Source organism: Diplotaxodon limnothrissa, linkage group LG10 (genome assembly GCF_057381915.1).
Source record: "Diplotaxodon limnothrissa isolate DT_005_m linkage group LG10, D_limnothrissa_male_GT1.1, whole genome shotgun sequence".
NCBI lineage: Eukaryota > Metazoa > Chordata > Actinopteri > Cichliformes > Cichlidae > Diplotaxodon > Diplotaxodon limnothrissa.
The window spans coordinates 10,839,151-10,861,956 of NC_140605.1; the positions used below are offsets into that span (position 1 = coordinate 10,839,151).

The 22,806-nt window shown below is 41.7% G+C and overlaps 1 protein-coding gene across 4 annotated transcripts in view; it reads right to left on the bottom strand.

The window, feature by feature from the left end:
* Positions 1 to 722: 722 nt before the first annotated feature.
* fgf11b (fibroblast growth factor 11b) overlaps positions 723 to 22,806 on the bottom strand; it is a 33,556-nt gene continuing 11,472 nt past the window's right edge. Inside the window, exons 3-8 of one of the 4 annotated variants that reach the window (XM_085363504.1) lie at positions 20,395 to 20,411; positions 14,634 to 14,650; positions 14,350 to 14,460; positions 13,139 to 13,242; positions 955 to 1,153; positions 723 to 859 (exon numbers count right to left, since the gene is read on the bottom strand). In XM_085363504.1, coding sequence (XP_085219630.1) covers positions 723 to 859; positions 955 to 1,153; positions 13,139 to 13,242; positions 14,350 to 14,460; positions 14,634 to 14,650; positions 20,395 to 20,411 — 585 coding nt within the window. Of the gene's footprint in view, positions 860 to 954; positions 1,154 to 13,138; positions 13,243 to 14,349; positions 14,461 to 14,633; positions 14,651 to 19,399; positions 19,415 to 20,394; positions 20,412 to 22,806 lie in introns of all 4 variants that reach the window. The other 3 variants (XM_085363503.1, XM_085363502.1, XM_085363505.1) reach the window with 3 other exon arrangements.

Below are 22,806 nucleotides of genomic sequence, written 5' to 3' on the forward strand. Positions count from 1 at the left end.
TATAAGGTTTTTAGCATCATCCGGTTATTATCACAGCTAGCAAAGAAAGCAAACAAAAGAGGAAAAGGATTAGTTTTTAGTTGCTGCTGACCTGACCCGACCCAAGCTTCCTGCAGATTTCTTTCGTCTCTAAGCCATATCATCTCACTTTGAGCTTTAGTTGACCTTAGTGATTAGCTGGTAGGCAGATGGTGGGTGGAAAGCTGGCTGAGCCACACTGTCACCAACTTTAGGGCTCAAGAGGGAGCCCATGGGTGAGGATTATCCTGCGGAGTCAGTGCTGGATGTGTGTGTGTGTGTGTGTGTGTGGTGACTATACAGTACAATAGAGCTGATGATGGGGAAGGCATATGAGAAAAGATGAAACTGTCAGCAGACAAAGAAGCTTGATCCTGACGGAGAAATAAATGGGGCTGCACGTAAGCAAATCACAACAGGTACAGAAAGAAGTGACACTGGGAGAAAGGGTGGGGTGGCGGTGGTAGGAGTTCTGGCTCAGACCCTGGGCTTTCCTTTCACTGGTTTCAGGTGAGGGGGGACTCCTCTCTTAGGTCTTCTTGGCTGCTGATGGACTGCTGACTCTTTATCCCTCAGCATCTTGGAGTGCACTTCTGGAATGAGGTGGCCGCTGAGCACCATTCCCCCAGCCACCCTCAGTGCATAGTGGGCAACTTTGTTTCAAGTGTCACTGCTACCCTTTGTCCCACCCTCATTCTCCTGTGCTATGAGGCCTCAGCCTTGGGAGCTTCTTTCTGTCCATTCTTTAGGGACGGCGAATCTGATGTCTTCACCGTCTTCCGAGGTGGGCTCACTGGCTCACTGACTAGCTCGTGTAGCGATGGCTCCTTATACATTGCAACTGTGTAACAAAGATAGGAGTCGTCAGTTAGCAATTTAGGTTAATGATTAATAACTGAGAAATAAACTATTTCAGTATAGTTTTTTTAAATATACCCTCTATAACTTTAGGCAGGAAGTGTGCCGCTCCCTTGGTCTTCTTTACCCGGTTGCCCTTCATGACCTGACCGTCACGGTTGATACCGATATACCAGGAGCGGCCAGACTGGGTCTGCCGATAGAGCATGGAGGAGTACGTAACGTAGTAGTTCTCAAACACGCTCTCTTTGAACCTGCACTCAGGAGTGAAGTGCTCCTGAAACGAGATATGGAATAGGAGAAGAATTGCATTCATATTGTCAAACTGAACATAACAAGAAAAAGTAATCTGCAAATGTGATGAGAATATTTCTAAATTATCGCAAGTCTTTGAACTTGGACTACACTGCATGTCAGCCCAGACTAAAAAGGAAACAGAAAAAAAACAAAAAGAAAAATATGGGATGCATACTGTGAAACACATTAATGAGGTGGCTGTTTCCGGAGGGAAAGGAAGGATAGAATTAGATCTGAACTTGTGTTTCTTTGAGAGCGTGGATGTTCCGGTCTTTTAAGAACAGCAAGAAAAGGTGCAGACTATAATATAGATGTGAGAAAAAGCATTAACATCTCTGCTAAACATAACAACTACCCAAAGGGAAAATGCATAGACGGAAAAAGAAGATGAAAGACACCTAAACAATGACACCAACACACTGCAGTGTGCACACATACATTGCTGTGTGTACATATAAATGACATCAAAGTGCAGGAACTGCTTCGGAGACATCACAATATGCTGAGCCTGGGATGATTATAGGGGTGAGGATAATACTGGTAAAGTTTACCAGTGTTTGGAATCACTGTTTCTGCAATATGTATGCCATAATTGGTTATGACATGCATACCGCATTTAATTTGTGTTAAGCTTATAATTATGACATGCATAAGAAGTTGTTTTTAATGTGTTTCCTGGTTAAATAAAAGTTACATAGACAGAGACGCCCATTGCAGAGCCAAACACCACAGTTTCCAAAAAGTAGACACCTATGTGGAAATTACCCAACTGCAGTTGGTTAAAATTATTATTCTTTTTTTATCAATGTACAGTGGCAGTTACTAGTTAAAAGATGTTACGAAGCCACAATCCGCTACCCAAAATTTCAGCCCTGACAAATGGCTGCACCACCGCCTCTCTTTAAACCCTCTTTTTTGCTCTCTTTGTAATTAGATGTTGTAACATGATGTAAAGTAAATGGCTGAATTTCATTTAAAAAAATACAATAAAAATCAGTGAAGTCAAGTGTAACTATATTCTGTACTGGGACGTGAACGCCAGCATGGAAGAAGCTAACGCTACAGCTGCTAGCACTGCAGAGGCCAAACTAATCTGAAGTTCTGCACATTTCAGCGACACTTCTAGCAACGGTAACGTTATATTAGCTATTAGGTCTGGCTTTGGGGACAGGGATGGGGACACCCTTTTGCGCCTGGGGACAGCTAGACTGGGACATAACGATAAACGTGTTTAACAGTTTCAGCTCTTAAAATGCAGACTGAATACTCATTTGACCAATATTTAATTTTGTATTTTTAAAGCATGCTCACCTTCAAATCTTTTCTCAGGATTTTGTATCTTTTTCGACAATTAGAAGACTAGTTGCCAATAACATCCTTAGTTAAAGGCCCGGTGGAAATAGTTTTTGTTTCTGTAGTTAAATTTAACCTGTTGTGACAACAATATAGCATTTTCTTTTTGACATATATTGAGTGCCATTTCTTGAGCATAGAACATAATGGCTATAACACTGCTAGCATTAGCTACAGCAGAAACAAGCAAAGAAACGGCACAGCCAAAATACCAAAGTTGAGCATTTAAACCAAGGGGTGGTCAAAGGAGCTTGCAAAGAAAAGCGTCTGGACTTCTTTAAGTTACTTGAAGACGTTTCCAGATATAAACCTAGTGGGAGTAACCCACTAGGTTACTCCCACTAGGTTTATATCTGGGACTCTCCACCATTTGACCTTAGAACTGAAGAAGCTTCTCGGATGAGAGGTGAAACGTCTTCAAGTAACTTAAAGAAGTCCAGACGCTTTTCTTTGCAAGCTCCTTTGACTACGATGACCTGGATGACTGAGAACCTTCACAGACAAACCAAGGGGTGGTTTCTCAGTGGCCCAAATTAATGAATTGACTTAAAACAAAACATTTTTTGGGGCAGAGTCAACGCTGAGGTGTGAGAAAGTTCACATCTATAGGACCTCTAAATCTTAGAAAAACAGGTTGAAAACAAACTAGATTTTAAGGGTCACAAACTAGTATTACATTTATATTTACGATACATGTTTGGGGTTTTTTTGTTGGTTTTTTCCAGACTCAAATTAAACAACAGAAAGATCTTTCACCCTGCAATCCCCTAAATGAGATTATTAATATAGGCCACTCTCATGTAATGCCAATTGTCCGTGACTGGCCAAATGTGTATAGACAACAGAAAATCAAATTAGAAGAACTTGGATCATGTCCAACAGTTAAACCATTCTTTGTAAGTGATCATGTCCCTGCAGCACTTTCCCTCTCTCTGTACTCAGTGTAAGGGCTACTGAACACTGCATAATGTTGGCTGGTGAGATTAACCAATTGTGACAGATATACATCACTCTTAGTCTCCATCAGGGTCTGGACAGAGTCTGTCCCCTGTCAGAGAGCAAAGCCAATCTGTTGGATTGATTAAGTGAGAGCAGCAGGCCAGAAATGGCTGAGTGGAGAATTTCTGAGACTCGGGACAAACAGTAGCATCAAACTTGGCGTAGACACGTTTTAATAAAGAGACATAAGAGACCTTCAGTTTCAAACTTATCACAGATCATCAACTTTCTGCTTTATAGGGGAGTTTTATCCTTTAGCAAGGTATTTCAGGACTGTGTGTCCTCCCTCCATTTATTTCTGACCCACTGCTCCACCAATGTTCATGTCCATTTCACTGCCACCTTCCTACCATATGAAAATAAGCTTCTACCCTTAACTCAACAAACACTCCTGCTACCACCACATTGCAGAGCTATTTTAAGATCCACTGACAGGTTTGATATCTTCTGCTGTGCTAACACAGAGGATGGGATCGATAGATGATCTGCTTCATTCATTATTAATCAGACCAGAGAGCAAGAGGGTGGGAAGTGCGGGAGACAGAAGGGGAAAGGTAGGGGAGACAGGAAAGAAAGCAGAAGATCACTCAGAGAGGACAGAGGGGTTGGTGGGTAATAAAGGAGATTAAGAACTGAGAGAAAGGGAGATCCCTATTATCCCCCAGGACCAAAAGGAGCGCACGCTGAGCTGACAAGGGCTTTAGTCGTCAGCACCCCACAATCTAACACTCACATTCCTCTGGAAACAGAACCCATTACTACAGCGCAATGCCCCTTAGTTCAACCTCTGAAATGACACCAGTGATAACCCCTCTCCCAAGTCATCCTATAATTACCCTTCATAATCACGCCCCTGAAATTAGTCTAATGATAGAACTCATGTTTTCTGTACTTCATTCAAGTAGTCTCAGAAGATCTAAAGAAAAACCATTCTGCGAGAGCAGGCAGGACAGTAAAAAAATGTCCTTATAATACAAGGATTTTTGATGATGACCTACCGCAGTGGCTTCTATTGCTCTCCCTAATGGATACAAATATGTTAATGTAATTATCGCCATCTCTCAAACTCACCTTGAGGTAACCTTTAGACCCTAGCAAAACAATAGTTTCCGCTCCCACTGACAACATCACTCAAGCCACCAACGTCTGCAGATGAATTATTGCTAATGATGTGTGGAGCGTTGCACATTTTAAAGAGCAATGAGGGAATATTTCCATCTAAGTGGTGGGTACTTGGACTGAAAACGAAAAAAAAATCTCCTTCTTTAACCGTGACTTATTCGGAGACTTGGCTAGCTAGCTTCCCTCTTCATGTGTCGCAAGCCAAAAAATTAATGCGAATGAAAGCAGATGAGAAAGATAATATGTAGGGTCCGTGCGGAGAATTCCTAAGATGGGTAGAACCTTTTTATGATGCAGAGTATCATCCAGACCTTCCCCGCCCACACACGCAACCTCCTTCCTCATTCCTTGTGTGTGATTACATCTGTTCTACCTGCTTCAGTAAGCTTTGCTCTCCACCACGACCATACTCTGGAAGTGCATCAAGCCACACTCACACACTCACAGGGCAGAGTTCCCTAATCTTACCCTGCAGATAATTAGGATATAGGGGACAGGAGTGAGGTTGTGACTAATTAGAGAGAGTAATTCCATGCATGATATGTAATATCTTGTTCACTTTAATTTCATCATGCATGTACAAGCATGAAATCAGAACTGATGCCCCTGAAAATATAGCTCTATTTCTGTAAACCAAAACATCATTTGCATTTATCATGTTAAAACATTTGCAGTTCCCCATTTAGACAGCAGGGGTCATAGTGTCATGCAGGCTTCCTGCATCTATTAACCGGCCCATCAACTCCTTGTGTAATCTATGGGAAACTGTGAAATGTGCCCAGCTCCAGTAATCCCACCACATTCCCATAGTTCTGCATCACTGCTGCAGCAGCCCACTCACATGACAACATGAAATGTAAAGCTCATCCATGCAACATTCACCTAGTACACACACATACATGCTCTCTGCGTTCAGGAAGCCTTCCACCTCCCCCTCCCCAGCAGGGCATGTTGCTGATGTTGTTTGTCAAGCCAGATGTGGATGCACTATGACACGACGAGTTACATAAGTCAGTAGACTACAGAAGCTTATTAAGAGGGATTCAGAGAGGATGAGAATACTGTCTAGCACCACACATGTATGATCTGTCCCTAATGCAGTCCGGGGAGAAATGAAGCTCACATGACAAGAATAGAGTGGATGATAATGTGCTGAGACTCGTGGCTCTGCAGTGCTGATTGATAGCTGGAAGTCCCTTGTCAATATAATGCTGCTGAGAGTGGAGCTGTCGCTGACATTCCCTTCTTCCACCGTCGGCGACAGCGGTGACTGTTCCGCACTGCCCGCTGCCTTTATCAGAAAACCCTCTGCTTTAAATATTCTGGGACGCAGCACTGTGGTTAATAGCTATTCCATACTAGGGCTGCCACAAACGATCATTTTGATAGTCGACTAGTCACCGATTATTTTTGCGATTAGTCGACTAATCAGATCATCATCCATTGGACGTAAAACTACAGCTTATTGCACCAGCAGCATCTGCTCTTATATAACTATCATTAGCTTACAGCTTTAAGTGTTTAAGGTATGTGCTAACTAAAAATAAAGACAAGATGATAGTTTATTAAATTTTAATGAAATTTGCAGATTGTTTCGGTGAAGTTTAATGAACTCCTTGCTATCTAAAATATAACAGGACACTGGAGTAAATTCTCCCGCATCTCACACTTCTGATAATCAGCTGTCTGCTTGACGTTTATTCAGCTGTGATTAAACTATAACTTTAATCTCAGCCAAACTGATTTACTCAGGAACAAATAAAATACTAAAAAAAAAAGCCAAACAATAACATTTTAAGTTATCTAAGTGACTCATATATATTTAACCTGAGTAGCGAAAGACGGCAGTGGGTTTGAAAACGATTTGCGGGGAGTCCGGTGTTCTCACGGCGCTAGTGAGCCTAGCCCCCGGCTCGCTAACGAGCTAGTGGGTAACAGATGTCTCCGAAAACGTCGGAGCGCTTTTGAAAATATGTGGTGTCCTGATAAACTGAGCAGATATTTGAGGTTTACACAGCTACATTCTCGCCTGAAAATATGTTAAACGTTTATTTTGTGACCCAGAAAGAATAATAAGAGTAACATTAAAACTAACTAGCTGCTGCCATTGTTGGAAACTGCGCTGGGCCGCGCTATGAATTCTGGGACACAGCTGTTTCTTCTTCTTCTTCGGGGTTTAACGGTAGCTGACATCCTTGTACATGCAATGCTGCCATCTTCTGTTTCAGTCCGTTATTACACTCTTAAATCCTGCCACTTATTCCTGCGTCTTTTGTGATCTTACAAAGCTTCAAATGACGCGTCGACTATTAAATCAGTCGTCGACGATTTTGATAGTCGACGTAATCGTGACTAGTCGACAAATCGTGGCAGCCCTATTCCATACAGTAGCAAATCGGATAATGTATCCTGACTATTTTGGTAGGAGAGCCACGGTACAGGCCGGCTCATGAATCCATCACAAAGAATAGGATTTTTGCCTTTCCTAAGTGCTCCTAATTGGCTGCCTTGGAAAAATGTCCTGCTTTATTGTTACATTTCTGCACTCTGCCTCTTTTCTTTGGCTCTGGCCAATTATTCTCCCTGCTGCTTTTTCTAATGTCCACATTTTCCCCTGTCCTGTGATAAAAGCGATGCTATCAAGCAGTGGTGCTGTCCTGCATCTCAATGTAATCCTTTCATGAAAAAGAATAAGAAGGACACAGGTTTTCATCAATACCTTCTTCACTATTCTTCTCCCTTTCCTGTGTCTGTCTATGTTTCGTCTCTTTTGGTGCCGGTCTGTTCTAAACACACCCATCAATACTTTAGTATCTTTTAATTAATTAAAAGACTTGGACACCACACTATTTAATTGCATATATATATATATATATATGTGTGTGTGTGTGTGTGTGTGTGTGTGTGTGTGTGTGTGTGTACTGACTAGTTTTGACCAGCACATCTTTGGCCAAAACTTGCTTGTTGATGGTCATGTTAGCCTTCACTAACACAAGCTCTTTTCTCCCTCCCTCTCATTCTCTCTCTCTCTCTCCGTAGCACATACACACACACTGTTTCTCTCTCTTTTTCTCAGTGTCCATGAGGAGTTTTTCCAGAACACATAGATTATAAAATGGGGCAGGAACAAGCGAAGCTCTATTTTTGTATCGGAACCAGCCTTTTCCTGTTGTCACCCACAGGTAGTGAGGTTGAGATTTATGTCTGAGACAACGCTACTGTTGACTTCCTTCCTCTGTTTTTTCCAAGTCTGGCTCAACAGCCACACACTGCTGTATATGCATGAGGCAGGGGCATGAGAAAATTTTCCCTTGAGCATGCAGAGGCAAAACCTTCTAATAACTAACATAAGTGGCAGAACAAGCAGTGAGAAAACACTCTGTTAGCCACCTCAGCTCTGTTGTGACAGCCAAAAGCATATGTATCACATAGAACGCTGTCTGAGTAAAAAAAAAAAAAATCTGGCATCTTTTAAATGAAAAAGATGATTTACATTTAAACACAGCACAAAGTTGTGTAGACATTTGCCAAATGCACTCACTCAAAGAACTAAGATTAAATAAAATAAAATGAGACTACTAATGTTTCAGAAATTAGAACATGCTTTATGGCCAAAAGAAAATCATGTTCTGTTGTACTGCACCTATATGAGCCCATAACTGTGTGTAAAAGAGAGGAATCTCTCCGAAAGAGGTCAGTTTGGGATGTACTACAGCTATCGACTGCTGCTGAGGAAATCCCTTCTCTCCTCTTCGCACAGAGGAAAGGCACCAAAGTCTAATGCATGCTAATCAGGGGCTGAGAAGATAATAAGAGATGTTGCAGTCCATATGCCAATATTCAAGATTTGACTCTTTTATGCACAGATGGTCCTCTCGCATTTATATGCATCGATGCACACTTGCATTCACTGATTTTGCATGTAATTTTCTGTTCTTGAAAGCAGCACATATAACCAGTAGAGAGAAAAGATCCTAGTTATACAACATACATGAATAAATAAATGTGTTTTTACAAATGGGTGCATGAGTGATTCAATATTTGTACTTTTTCATAGCTAGGATATTGACACAAGGTGAAAAATGATCAGCTGTGCACAGTCTAACTTTCTAGTGACTTTAAGATAACCTGGTCTTTGTTATTTATAGCAACAAATGTAACTTTATCACCTTGGTATTTTTTTTTATCTCATGCAGGATTTCATAGAAAACAAAGTTGTCACAGTAAGGTGTAAAGAGTCAACATTTCCTGTAGTAGTCATAAATTTTTAAGCATGTAGCCATGGTTAAGTGATTTGACACTAATCGCATGTAAGCAGTATTGCAAGCACTGTCCAGAGTGCTGATCAGACTTTATCCTCTTGAAGTGACACCAAAGCTGTCCAAGGTGCTGACTGAAAGAGTCAAGTGTTCTGAGACAGACGACATTGGAACTATCCATCTGCCCTTTTTGTCCATTCCTTCACTTCTTAAAGTATAAACTATTTAGTTAAAACTCCCAGATGAGTTGGTACTGTATATGCTTGGTCTCAAAGCCTGAACATTTTATTTTCTTAAACAGTGAAAGGTCGACTTTTAAGAATATAAATGACTTCAAATAAATACTTAAATATCTAAAGTGGTAAAATGTAATATATACATAAAACAGAGACCTGGGACACATTTCTGAAAAATAAATTGTTGTATTTTGCTACTAAGCATTGCCTCACATATTCTAAGTTGACAGGATATTTATTTTGTTGTGGAGTATTGCCACAGTGTGGTATTGCTACTTTTACGTCAGTTAAGGATCTGATGACTTATTTCACTACTATGGAGCAAAAACTACAGAACTGTACAAGTGTTGAGCTATCTCTTATTATAACTTGGAAAATTGGAAAAGGGTGTAGCAATCTATTGAAATTTGTAAATAGAGCATCCATCCATCCGTTCATTCATTCATCCATCTGCTGTGGCATATCTGGCTTTAGGTTGCGGGGTGCAGCAGTCTAAGCAGAGTAACCCCAACCTCACTCTTTGGCTATTGTTTTAGATGTACAGCAATTGTTTTTAAGTATGCTATAGAAATAAACATGACTTGACCTCTTCCAGCTCTACCGGGGGATATTGAGGCATTTCTAAACCAATCGAGAGATTTAAACTCTCAGTGTGCCCTCCTCTCAGTAGGACATGCCCATAACACCTTACCTAGAAGGAGGTGGTTTGGACATCCAAATCAGATCTCCAAACCACCTCAACTGGCTCTTTTCAATGTGAAGAAATGGCGCAGGGCTGTCCAACTCCAGTCCTCGAGAGCTACTGCCCTGCACCTTTTAGATGCATCCTTGTTCCGATACACCTGAATCAAATGAATGGCTTGTTACCAGGCCTTTGCCAAAGCTGATGGCATGCTGAAGAGAAAATCCAATCATTTGATTCAGCTGTTTTGGAGTAGGGACTGAAGTTAGACACCCGTCGAATGGTGGGTGTACTCCAAATGAATGAGCTCCTGATGCTATTTTACCATGCAATTGACATGATTGAATGCCTTCTGTAAGTCACAAGGCACATAAACTCGCGGGGCTAACTCTGATATACGCTTAAATATCCTCTCCAGTATCCTGGCATGAAGCTTCCCAGGTGGGCTGAGGAGTATGATCCCCCAATAGTTGGGGCACACTCTCTGGTTCCCTTTCTTGAATAAAGGAACCACTAGTTTTTGAGATGTGGTGGTCCTTGAAGGGTTCCACCAACCATTGTGGTGCCTCTTGAGGTCTGGCCTCTTGAGGTCACTCCCTATTGTTCCCAGACTTTCCTTCCATTACAGAAGGCAAATCAGTGGGGCCACTTTTGTGCTGCTGGCCATCAGATACTTTCCAGATGGTTTTACATGGTGGATCACAATCTGATGGAACTTTTCTGCTTTCATATTTCTATTAGTTTTGACAAGATCCCCAGCACCACTGGCTGAAATTCATCCCCAAAACACGACAAAGCCTCCACCGTGTTTTACTGATGGCTGTACATACTCACTGTTGTACCACTCTCCTGACCTCCACTGTACATACTGACAACAACTTGAACCAATTTTTTTTTTAACTTGGATTCATCACTCCTTAAGACCCAAGTACCTCTGACTTTCAGTCCAGTTCTTGTGTAATTTGACATACCTCAGGCTTTTATCCCTGTTTCAAGTACGGAACTCATTATATTCTATTGGTTGCAATAAAAAAAATAAAACGTCAACAGTTAAAAGGTTCTAAAGATGTTTCTGAATTATAAACTATCTCAGTAAAATATGTGTAGCGTAACCTGTTTAGCATAACTCACTTGACCAGAGCTGTTTATTTTCTAGCTGTACTAGGACAAGAAGATGATTACATCAAAGTCCCCAAATTAATGTTTTTTAAAATACTGCAGCATAAAGATAGGTTAAATTGTTTTGGTACAAATGATCTGTAAGGTGTCTAGTATCAATGTCTATATTTGCAATTATTTAGCTTTGTTCAGTATAGCCATAGACTGACTGAACATTTTAATGGCAACAATAGTGACCAGAATAATGCTGTATATCTAGGCATGCTCAGAAAGGATCGTTCTTGCGCTTACTATCACAATCAATGAATGATAGTTGACAGCAAAACCCTGCTTTGAGGCACTATTTCTCATCCCAGTCACTTCACACTTATAGGTGCAAATCACCTCAGTGCAAACAGAAGGTCATTTACTCGGTGAAGCCAAAAAAGCAGAGATGAGAACCTGAAACCACTGAGCCCGACACCTTCCACCCCTTGGCTGCACCTAGAAATAAAAAAGCCCAAAACAGACTTTTTTATCGAATTTTCCCTTCCCTTTTTAATCAGTGACAAACAGAAGGCCTGGTTGAATTTAAAGCCCACTTAGAATCAAGCTAACTTATTGCTGGCAATGAAAGTCAAGCTCTTACTATGGTTTTACAGGGACCAAAAACAGTCCTGATACCCAATACCACCACAAGCATCCCCCGCAGGATACCCCAGTCCACATAACACATGTAGACTGGTTGAGCAATCTCCCATACACCCTCAAATATCATGACCAGGATGAAAACCACATTATTTGTCCAGAATCCAAGATTCATCTAATGGTTGAACTCTCCTCTGAGGTATGCTGGCATAGACCTTACTGGTCAAGCTGAGTAGTGTGATCCCCTTATAGCTGCAATGCAGAAGAAACTTAACGTGAAGCTCATCCACCCCTAGTGCCCTGCCACCAAAATGTTTTTTAACTACCTCCTGACCTCTCTCTTCACTGTCTCTCTTTCCACTACAAAAGGTGTGTCAGTGGGATTGAAGAGATTCTCGAAGTACTCCACTATCTGACTATATCCTCTGTTGAAGTTAGCAGCTCTCCATCTCCACTGAATAAAGTGTGAGTTGGAAGCTGCTTTTCTCCTTGTGTCACCTGACAGTTTGCTAGAATTACCTCAAGGCTGACTGAAAGTCATGCTCTGTGGCTTCAGTTTTTGCTTCTGCTACTGTGAGAACCACACTTTGCTTAGCATTCCAGTACTTGTCAGTTGCCTCCTAAACTATCCAGGCTTGACAGGACTCATCTCCTGTGTCCACTTTCTGGTTCTGGGCTCACTGCAGTCACAACAGACATCGACCACCTTATGATTGTAATCTGTACACTAATGGCAGTAGGGAAAATGGTCCATTCATACTTGTGAGGTCCTTTCTGAAGTGCTTGAACTTATAGCTAAAGAATATTTTTATCTACATAGCTGTGATTAAGACGTTGAAGATTACTTTAGCATACAAGATCACAATCTAGTTGACCAACCCCATGCAACCCAAAGGGAGAAAATTGTCATTATTTATAGACATCCTATTTAGTAGTGTGTGCTCAAATAGCTTTACAAACTGTAATACATCAACTTATATTAATACCCATACTAATATATTGTTCTTTTCACTCTTTGTTACTTTATTTCTGTTTTACACCTTTCTAAGTTCATAAATTAGAAAAATGATTTAAAATTGAATTTATGTTTTCAATGCAATAAATAAGCGAGGCAAGAATCAAAAAATATGCAAGCTTTTGTGGTAAGTGGGCTCATATCTTGAATTTACCCTCATTTTTACAGTTCTGTATATACATGCATTGCGAGGTTTGTGATGCATGTACGTATACATCATCAGACCCATGTCATGCAAATTATGCTGAAATAGAAGAGACAGTAAACTGAAGTCTAAGTGACAGACAACTGAACCTCTAAATCCAATATGACAGTTGATGATAACGCCCTGATTGGTTTTCTCCTTTTTGATTTCCTTGTCAGTGATGTGAGTAGGCATTAGCTTTTCTGTAGGAAAGATATCAGGACCCCGCAGCTGTTATCCAAACCTGAATGGATGCATTCTAATCCAAAAGCAGAACAATCATCTTGGATTTAGTGTCACAGCAACATATCTCAGATATGTCATGAAATGGAAGTATTTTGTTTGTATAAGCCTAATGGGTATACTTACTGATGTATAGAGGTATCCTTCACTATTCATGGCGAGGTACAACCCTGTCTTTGCCCCCTGAATTGCCACAATCCGCAGCCCCACTGGAATTAAGTTGAACTGTGCTAAATTGGGAAATAAAGTCAGAGATAGAGAAGGAAGGAAAGGAAAAAGTCAGAAAATCAAACTGCAATACCATATCACAACACATTCTGCTATTCTGTATTCATATTTGCAGGGTGAATGGCTCCAGTGTCAGTGCTGCCTGCGGTTTCTCTCTTAAGCCCAAATGCAGTGACCTCTTACTTTATGTTTATGGAAACATAACACTCTGTCACCTTCACTGAGCTTTGTGCTGCCACTAAAACTGAACAATAATGGAAATGTTCTGCCATGCCAACTGCAGCTTAGAGTAAAGACAGCAACGCAGTGTTGGTAAAATACACTAGTAAGCTAGTTAACAGTTCACCAAGAAGTAATGTTACATCGAGAGTAAATAAAATGCCACATTCAGACTTCGGCTTTAAAAAAAGGCCTATGTAAATGGTAAATGGCCTGTATTTATATAGCGCTTTACTAGTCCCTAAGGACCCCAAAGCGCTTTACATATCCAGTCATCCACCCATTCACACACTGGTGATGGCAAGCTACTTTGTAGCCACAGCCACCCTGTGTCTGACTCTTGAAGGTCAAAAACAAAGAAATGATAAGAGAGCACTGCATAGTTTCCGCTCTGATGGCCAGATTTAGTTTGCGAAAGGTCAGGACGAACATTCACATCGTCTCAACGGTTGTAATATGTCACTGCTCTCTCTGGTTTATAAAGTGCATATAGTGACCTGCAGATCCAATCAGAATCTGTGATCCAAGCGTTTCTGCACGAGAGCCGAACACACTAAATTGCCAAAGTTTGACAGGCACTGCGACATGATGTGCTTCCTATTAAGAGACAAAAATAACAGTCCTAATTGAACCAATTTTGACAGGTGAGCTGACAAAATCCTAACTTTTTCCTCCACTCTTCAGCCATAGGCCCTTACAGCACAGCACGACACCTGCTGTTGTTCGGTTAAGTTCTTTACAGCATTAACTTTGGCAAAAAAATTACGAGCATTTCCATTTTCCAGTTTTATATATATATATAAGTGGGTAGAAGCAATGCTGGAGGCTAGATTTGTAATAATTGTTAAAAACTTACAACATAAGCATGATATCTGTACACTGATACTCACAAAATGAGCTGCTTTCATCCCTTGTGCTGTCGACAGTGCCATCAGGCTGCATCTGCAGGTAGTATCCATGTTGGCTGTACAGCCGGGTAACGATGCCTTTCAGCTGTGGCTCTGCAAGGGAGGACCAGAAAGCAGCGTGGCATTAGACAGATGTGACATTTACTAATTTAATGGCCCTGAAAAAAAACCGAATGGTTAGTCAAATATGTCATTTTAAACAAAGGCACCAATGAGAAAAATTAAGAAGTGTATTATATGAAGCTAGAATGTGGTTTATGTGCGACGTAACCTTAATGATTTTCTGTTATGAACTAATTTAAAATGATCATGTATGCTGAAGGGCAACTGGGCATCAGCATTACACATTTATAAACTTTTATTGGCGGTGGAAGATCTCTAATATTATAATAGAAGAATATTTGTACAACCTTAAAGCAATTTGCAATAACATGTAAGAATATTACACGGCTATGTATTTTTTTGTACAAGACAGTGATTTCTCTGTAGGGAAACCAGTGGGTGATGTCATGCTGGTAACATCCATCTTTTTTATATACAGTGCATAGTTTGTTTCACTGTTCTTCTTTAGCCATGTGCCATGAGCAAATAAAGTAAAGTGAGATACTTCACAGTCTCCTTCTTGCTAAATAAACAATATATTCAAGGGGACTGGGTGCTAAATGTGACTGACTAGAGGAGCTGAATGTTTCATGAGCGGAGTCCCCACAGCCTACTCTGTGTCCATTTAACAAACTGAATCTCTGCAGCACCAGGCTCTTTGTTGTGATTTCTCTTTTGAGCTCAGCACCTTAATGTCGTGCTACTCCAACAACAAGGATAACCCTGCATTTCCCCTGATTTTGCTTGTAGCAGAGTGCTTTATTCAGTCAGGACTAGTGACCTGATCAGCCCCCTTCATTCCAGCTTTAATAAGGCAGATGAAAGATGGTTAAAGGAGCAGTTTATGATGGAGCCTCTGGAGGGCCATCTGGGAGTTCCCCTTCCACTATACTCCTCACATGCACTCGCACACACTCCTCTGGGAATGACCTGGGGCACTGCGCAATCTGCCCGTCTTCTTCACACTATAGCGCGAGGAGCCTGAGCGAGGCAGAGGATACAGGGATGAGATCTGTAGGACTATTTCCCAGAGGAAGTGTGCCAGGGCTGAAACGTCAGTGAAACTGTGACCTACTCCCATTGTTACACGCATGCACGTCCTTTTGTTTTCAAAGCCTCCTGTCAAAACATTTCTCTGTCTCCACTCTCTCACTTTCCTCTCCTTTTCCATTCCATACCCTCTGAGTTATATTTGCTTTCATCCCACCTAATAACATCATGCATCATCCAATCAGAGCAGGGAAGCCGTTCATTAGTTGTCCCCGCAGATTCAAAAGAGAGAGATGAGAGACAGAGAGAAAGAAAGGGAAATGGGAGGATCGGGGAGGACAGAAACGAGCAGAGGGACAGCGAGGGAACAGTGAATGAGATGACACTGACATTTCATGAAGAGCTGTATGTGCAGGAGAGGGGGAAAAAAAAAGCACATTTAGGCAGAAATTCAATAGACAGCTTGTGCAATATAGCTGCAATCAAAACTCCCATGCTTGGTGTCAGGCGCACTAAAACTAATGTTTCACTTAGCAGAGCTGGCTCTGACTCCACAGTCCTCACCACAGCACCAGCACACATTAGATTTTGATCCAGCATAATGAGAGCAGGCTCCCAGGAAAGAACACGACAGCTGTATTTTACCACAGCTGCACTGAGGGTTCATTGTGGTCAGCGGATTGGTCACGTCGTGTGAAAACACTGATGTCACCACAGTCCCATCACCATTTATACTGGTGATCAAGGCACCAGATTGCTGAAATAGTCTCCTAAATGATATGTGTCAGAACTCGGGGGGGGGGGGGGGGGAGTAAAAGTTTTTCAAGGAAGTCTCCTATTTTCCAGCTGTTGCAACATCTTCCTCTTGCAATATGGGAATCTCAGAGCTTTTGCAATGGTGTGTCACTGAAATGTTGGCAGAAACCAGCTCAATCGTACTCTTGTATCTTCAAAGCGCAGTTTAAACCAAATGTCCCACCATTTCTGGCACACGTCACCATTTGTGAGGATGTGAGACGCTGACATAATGTGCCCTGCAGAAATGTAAGGATCTTTAGGTAAAAATTTGTTTGATCTTCAAAGATATTTCTGCTCTAGAATAAAAGACTCTGTAAAAAAAGAGTGAAGCTAATATGGAAGTGACTTAAACTTCTATAGTAGCATGTTAGCTTATAACTTCCAGTTCTTTCCAATGGCAAGTATTTTAGCAGTTGCAAAAATTCAATTCAGGGTCACAAGAGGGCTGGAGCTTATCCCAACTAGCATAGGGTGACAGGTGACAAATATTTGCACTCACATTTAAATCTTATTGAATACAATAGTGCATAATAATACTGCTTCTTGCATCCTTTATGTACAGTGTATGTCTAAAACTCAGGCAGATAGACACTCACTCTCTGACTTTGGCCCAGAATATTTTTTCTTGTCATATTTTTAAAAGAATGAATTAATAAAGGAAGTAATCCATTGATTAATAATTAATTAGTCAAATTAGCTGCAGCCTTGAACTGATTAGTTGTTTTTTGGTTGGCTATTTTCAAGCTGAGGTAGTGCAGTTTCTTCTTTTCAATTCTTTTTTACCAAAAGAAGATTAGTGGAGCAATTGAGGCCAAATCCGCACAACAAATGTCGACAGTGATGAGATATAGTCCTGTCTTTCGTGTCTGAATTCTTCCCGGTAATAAGAGGTCTCTGATTATGTGGGCTCGCAATATTAAGATTGATGAAATAGGGCTTTATGAAGAATTTCACTGGGTAGCTAATTCTTTATAGGGCACCAATGGCTTATGTAAAAAGGAATAAATATGTTTTCTATTGCCATATTGTAGTTGCTTGTTGTATTAATGGATTGGAGAGACAAATAAATAAGCTGGAAAAAAAGAGGATGGTTGTGCCAGGGATTAAAAAAAAAAAAAAAAAAGCAGACTTCATAAGGACAATGAAGACGAGGAGTTTGGCCAAACATTTAGATTTTCAGACCAACATGGTGAGAATGGCAAATAGGTTGTTGTGTTTACCGTCCAAAAAGAGGGGATAGTGTAATATATCACTGGGATTTAAAGCAAATTGGAATCTGAAGTCTTTTTAAACAGCAAACTGAATGAAATTCACAAAATCATGAGGAGAAGAAATCTGAGCAAACGGTAAAAGTAAGAACTTATTGTTTATTCAAGAAAGATTACAGATGTCACAAATGTTTTAAATATAATTTTTCTTATTTTGCTCATTAAAGATGGGGAATATTATCATTACATATTAAACGTGGAAGATACAGGAAAATTCCCTTCATTTTATTTTGAAATTATTTATATTTTATTTATTTAAGTCCACATTCTTGATATTGAAGATTCATTTAAATGTATTTTTATTAATGTTTTTTTTTTCATTTTATAAATATATCTTTCTAAATCATGTAAAGAGGACAACAGTAACATGTTAGACAAATTCTTCATATTACTACATGCGGATTATAGACTTATATATATATATGGATTGTGTCAAATATGCACATGCAGCATTTACATCTTTGGTTAGAAAACATAGTAAAATATCTCCTGGAACATTATTACATTATTATCTCTGTTTATGTTTACGTTATTATACAACTCTGATATGCTGATGTTGACCTGTTTAAATAAGCTAGCTGTGTTGTAAATGTAAAGAACATTTAACACTTTGTTAAAGAGTCAACTAGAAACACCTGAAAATCTTATTTTCTGCCCATTGTCCAGCATCACTACTGAGAGATTTTTGTTTCATTTAAATAGAACAATTTAGATTAAAGGCTTAAACTAAATAAATATCTTACTATAATGATTGTATCAAATGCACACGTGTCTGTTCCCTAACTCCTCCTAGACTTGTTAATCAATGGGAATGAAGAAAAATTAAAAATATATGTATTTATTATTAATTTATCTGGTGTGTATAAACAGCCATTTTTGCCATCTGACTTTATCTGACTTTATCTCACTATCACAACAAGATGGCGGCGCGCACGGGTGCAGCGGCTCTTAGCTCTCCAGTTTGGTGCTCGTTTTTACTTTTAATGTGGATATTTTTGAATGTTTGCAACGCCGCCATCTCTTACAGTCGCCAGAACCTAATTGACCTAGGTTTTAAATATAGTTTGTCTGTTTCTGGCGACTATCAGCGAACACACAACATCCTGGTGGAGATAGCGAGACCGCCAGGGTCACCGTGGATGGTCTGCCCGCCCAGCAAGCGTAGAAGGCGACGGAGGGAAAGAAAGCAGAAGAGGGGATGCCGGTCGGGCTCAGACGCTAGGCTACGCAAACATCCACACCGGCCAGCACTTCCGAGCCTTTTCCTATCGAACGCCAGATCCATCACCCACAAACTTGACGAATTGGAGCTACAGATAGCCAACACAAGCTTTGCACGTAACTGCAGCATTATTCTTATTACGGAGACGTGGCTTCACCCGCTGATTCCCGACGCTGCAGTCGAGTTAGCAGGCCGCACGCTACACCGGCATGACAGAAACAGCAACTCAGGTAAAAGCAGAGGAGGGGGGCTATGTGTTTACGTGCATAACGAGTGGTGTTGTAACAGCAGGATCATTCACACACACTGTTCTCCTGATTTGGAGGTTCTGGCAGTCTCGTGCAGACCTTTTTACATCCCGAGGGAGTTTACAGTAGTTATTGTGATAGCTGTTTATATACCGCCGGATGCTAACGTTAGCACGGTTCTCAGCCTCTGGCTCAACACCATAAACAAACAACAGCTTGCCCACCCCGATGGGGTTTTTATTGTCGCCGGCGACTTTAACAAAGCGTGCCTAAAGACTGTGCTTCCTAAATTTGTCCAGTTTGTGGACTTTGCTACGAGAGGAGAACACACTTTGGACCATGTCTATTCAAACATCAGGCATGCTTTCAGAGCGACACCCCTCCCCCACCTGGCTGGATCTGACCACCTCTGCATGTCCCTCACCCCCACCTACACCCCCCTGCTGAGAAAAACAAAGCCCCAGACAAAGACAATAAAAACCTGGCCTGAAGGAGCCCTTTCTCAACTGCAGGACTGCTTCTCAACAACTGTATGGGATTTATTCTCCAGCCACAACCTCCAGGAGTACACGGACACTGTACTCTCGTACATCAGGAACTGTGTTGACAATGTCACCGTCAACAAAAGGGTCAGGGTATTTCCAAATCAAAAACCCTGGATGAATAGCGAAGTGCAATCCCTCCTAAAAAGCCGCAACACTGCCTTCAAGTCAGGGGACAGGGCTGCGTATAGGGCGGCCAGGGCAGACCTGAGTAGAGGCATCAGGAAAGCTAAGGCTGCCTATAGGAGGAGGATTGAAGATCACTTTGCTGACAACGACCCCAGAAAAATGTGGCAGGGGATCAATCACATTACCAACTACAGAAGCAATAACCAGGCAACATCTAGGACTGATGCCTCACTGGCTGAGGATCTAAACCGTTTCTTCGCCCGCTTTGAGACGACCAAGCCCTCAGCTGCCACACCACTTCACCCGCCCCCAGCACTGGCACACTAACACTTAGGGAGCACCAAGTGAGGTGTGTTCTAAGGTCAGTGAATCCCAGGAAGGCGGCAGGTCCTGATGGAATACATGGAAAGGTTCTTAGAGCATGTGCTGACGAACTGACCGCAGTCTTCACTAAAATCTTCAACCTTTCCTTGTCATCAAACACCGTCCCGCCCTGCCTCAAAACCTCCACCATCATCCCCATCGCCAAGAAGACAGCTGTGGCCAGCCCAAATGACTACAGGCCTGTTGCACTTACACCTGTAGTGATGAAGTGCTTTGAGAGACTGGTCTGTCAGCACATCAGGGCCGGTCTGCCTCCCACTCTGGACCCCCACCAATTTGCCTACAGGACAAATCGTTCCACCGAGGACGCTATCACCATAGCGCTCCACACTGCGCTGAGTCACCTGGAGCACCGAGGAAGCTATGTGAGAATGCTCTTTCTGGACTTCAGCTCAGCATTCAATCATATCATCCCGGAGATCCTGGTCCAGAAACTGTCTCACCTGGGACTCTCCACCCCCATCTGCCTCTGGATCAAGGACTTCCTGACAAATAGACCACAGTCGTCAGACTCGGCCCCCACCGGTCCAGCACCATCACACTCAGCACCGGGTCTCCACAAGGATGTGTTTTGAGTCCCCTCCTGTTTACGCTCTACACATCCGACTGCTCCCCTACCCATCTCTCAAACACCATCATAAAGTTCGCGGATGACACCACAGTGGTTGGACTCATCTCAAGGGGGGATGAGTCGGACTACAGAGATGAGGTCAACAGACTGACTGAGTGGTGTTCAGTTAACAACCTCCAACTGAACACCACGAAAACTAAAGAACTTATCTTGGACTTCAGGAAGGGCAGAGCAGACCCGGCCCCACTTTACATTCACGGGAGCTGTGTGGAGAGGGTACACTCCATGAGGTTTCTGGGCGTGCAGATCTCTGATGACCTCTCCTGGACTGCAAATACTACAGCGGTGGTTAAAAAGGCCCAGCAGCGTCTCCACTTTCTGAGAGTGCTCAGGAGGAACAACCTAGAGGAGAGGCTGCTGGTGACATTTTACAGAGCCACCATAGAGAGCATCCTAACGTACGGCATAACAACATGGTATGCAGGGTGCTCAGCTGCAGACAGGAAAGTACTGCAGAGGGTCATCAACACAGCCCAGAAGATCACTGGCTGCTCTCTGCCCAGCCTGGAGGTCACTGCAAACTCTCGGTACCTCAGCAGAGCTGGCAATATCATCAAGGACCACTCTCACCCCAGCAACCAACTGTTTGAACTATTACCGTCAGGCCGACGGTACAGGTCACATAAAACCAGGACAAACAGATTCAGGGATAGCTTCTTTCCCAGAGCTATCACCGTAGTAAATAAGCACAAAAACAATTGAACCTATTCCATACCGTCACTGTCATTATATTATGCTGCTATTCATACTGTCATTATATTAATGCTGCTATCCTGTATATATTGTACATACTATTGTTTGAGTACTTACGATTGTTTTTTTGTACCTTTTATATTTTACATTTATATTTATTATTGAAACTTGCACCAAGGGAGTGGCACTCCAATTTCGTTGTACTCTGTACAATGACAATAAAGGCTATTCTATTCTATTCTATTCTATTCTATTCTATTCTATTCTATTCTATATTGCGATATAATGAAGAACAATAACATGAATAAATGAGCAGAATCTGTATCTGCAGAAAACTGAGTGACTTAACTAAACTGACTTCATTTTTTTAAAGTTACAAATGGTGCTTTACCCCCTAAACTAGTTTGTGTACATGCCACAGTATAGCAAGCGCACATTATTAGGCAAGCCAACTTCTCCTGCTTTTATAAGCCCTGGAGGAGCATTCTGATAGATAGTGACACAGTCTGACAGCAGTCTACCTCTGGATTAGCAAAGCACACAGAGTTGTTTACATGAGCAAAAAGCCAGTGTTTGTATCATGAGCATGCTTAGTGTGCACACTGAGTATCTACTTCTGCTTCACAGGGGTAAACAGAGAAGATGATAACTTGGAGAGCTACTGGATCAAAGGTCATGTGTACTGATTTTGGCATAACAGGGCATACTTGCTCTAAAACAGTAAAAGCATATTTGATTTATTGCAGGGGACAAAACAGTGACCATTTTATGGTCCTCTAAGTCAAAGTACTGCATAATGGAGTGAAACTGAGGCCATTAATCAAACCAGCCTTGTTTTTGTAGAAAAGAAGAACAATGTATTTTTCATTGGGTCATGACCAGACGCATGACATTGAAAGTGTGCTGGAAAATGGAACACAAGCTTTTGGTAATCAGTGTTTCTGCACTCAAACGTGACCATATATTTAAAAAAAGAAAAAAGAAAAAAAAGCTCATGATCATCATTAATCCTACCATGTTTATCTGCTGTGATTCATCCAGAGTCAGTTGCAACCCTGTTCTGTAGTTACACGAGCAGCGGGCAGTGCACACATTCTTTCAGGGTGAACACACCTACATCTGCCTTGCAGAATTTTCTCTAAATATGCCAGCAGCACAACGTGCAGCTTCCACCGTCCAGGGTATTTCCCATGGAGAGGAAGCACGTGTGTGTGTGTGTGTGTGTGTGTGTGTGTGTGTGTGTGTGTGTGTGTGTGTGTGTGTGTGTGTGTGTGTGTGTGTGTGTAAGACTACATTCATCACTCCTGGGACATGTGTGGGCTTGAGTGACAGGAAACATTCGCTGATCCAGGTCAGTGGAGTGTGGGTCAAAGAGAGCTCCTTGTCTGTTTATGTACATCAACACAGGTGTTGTCAGCTCACCCGACAACAT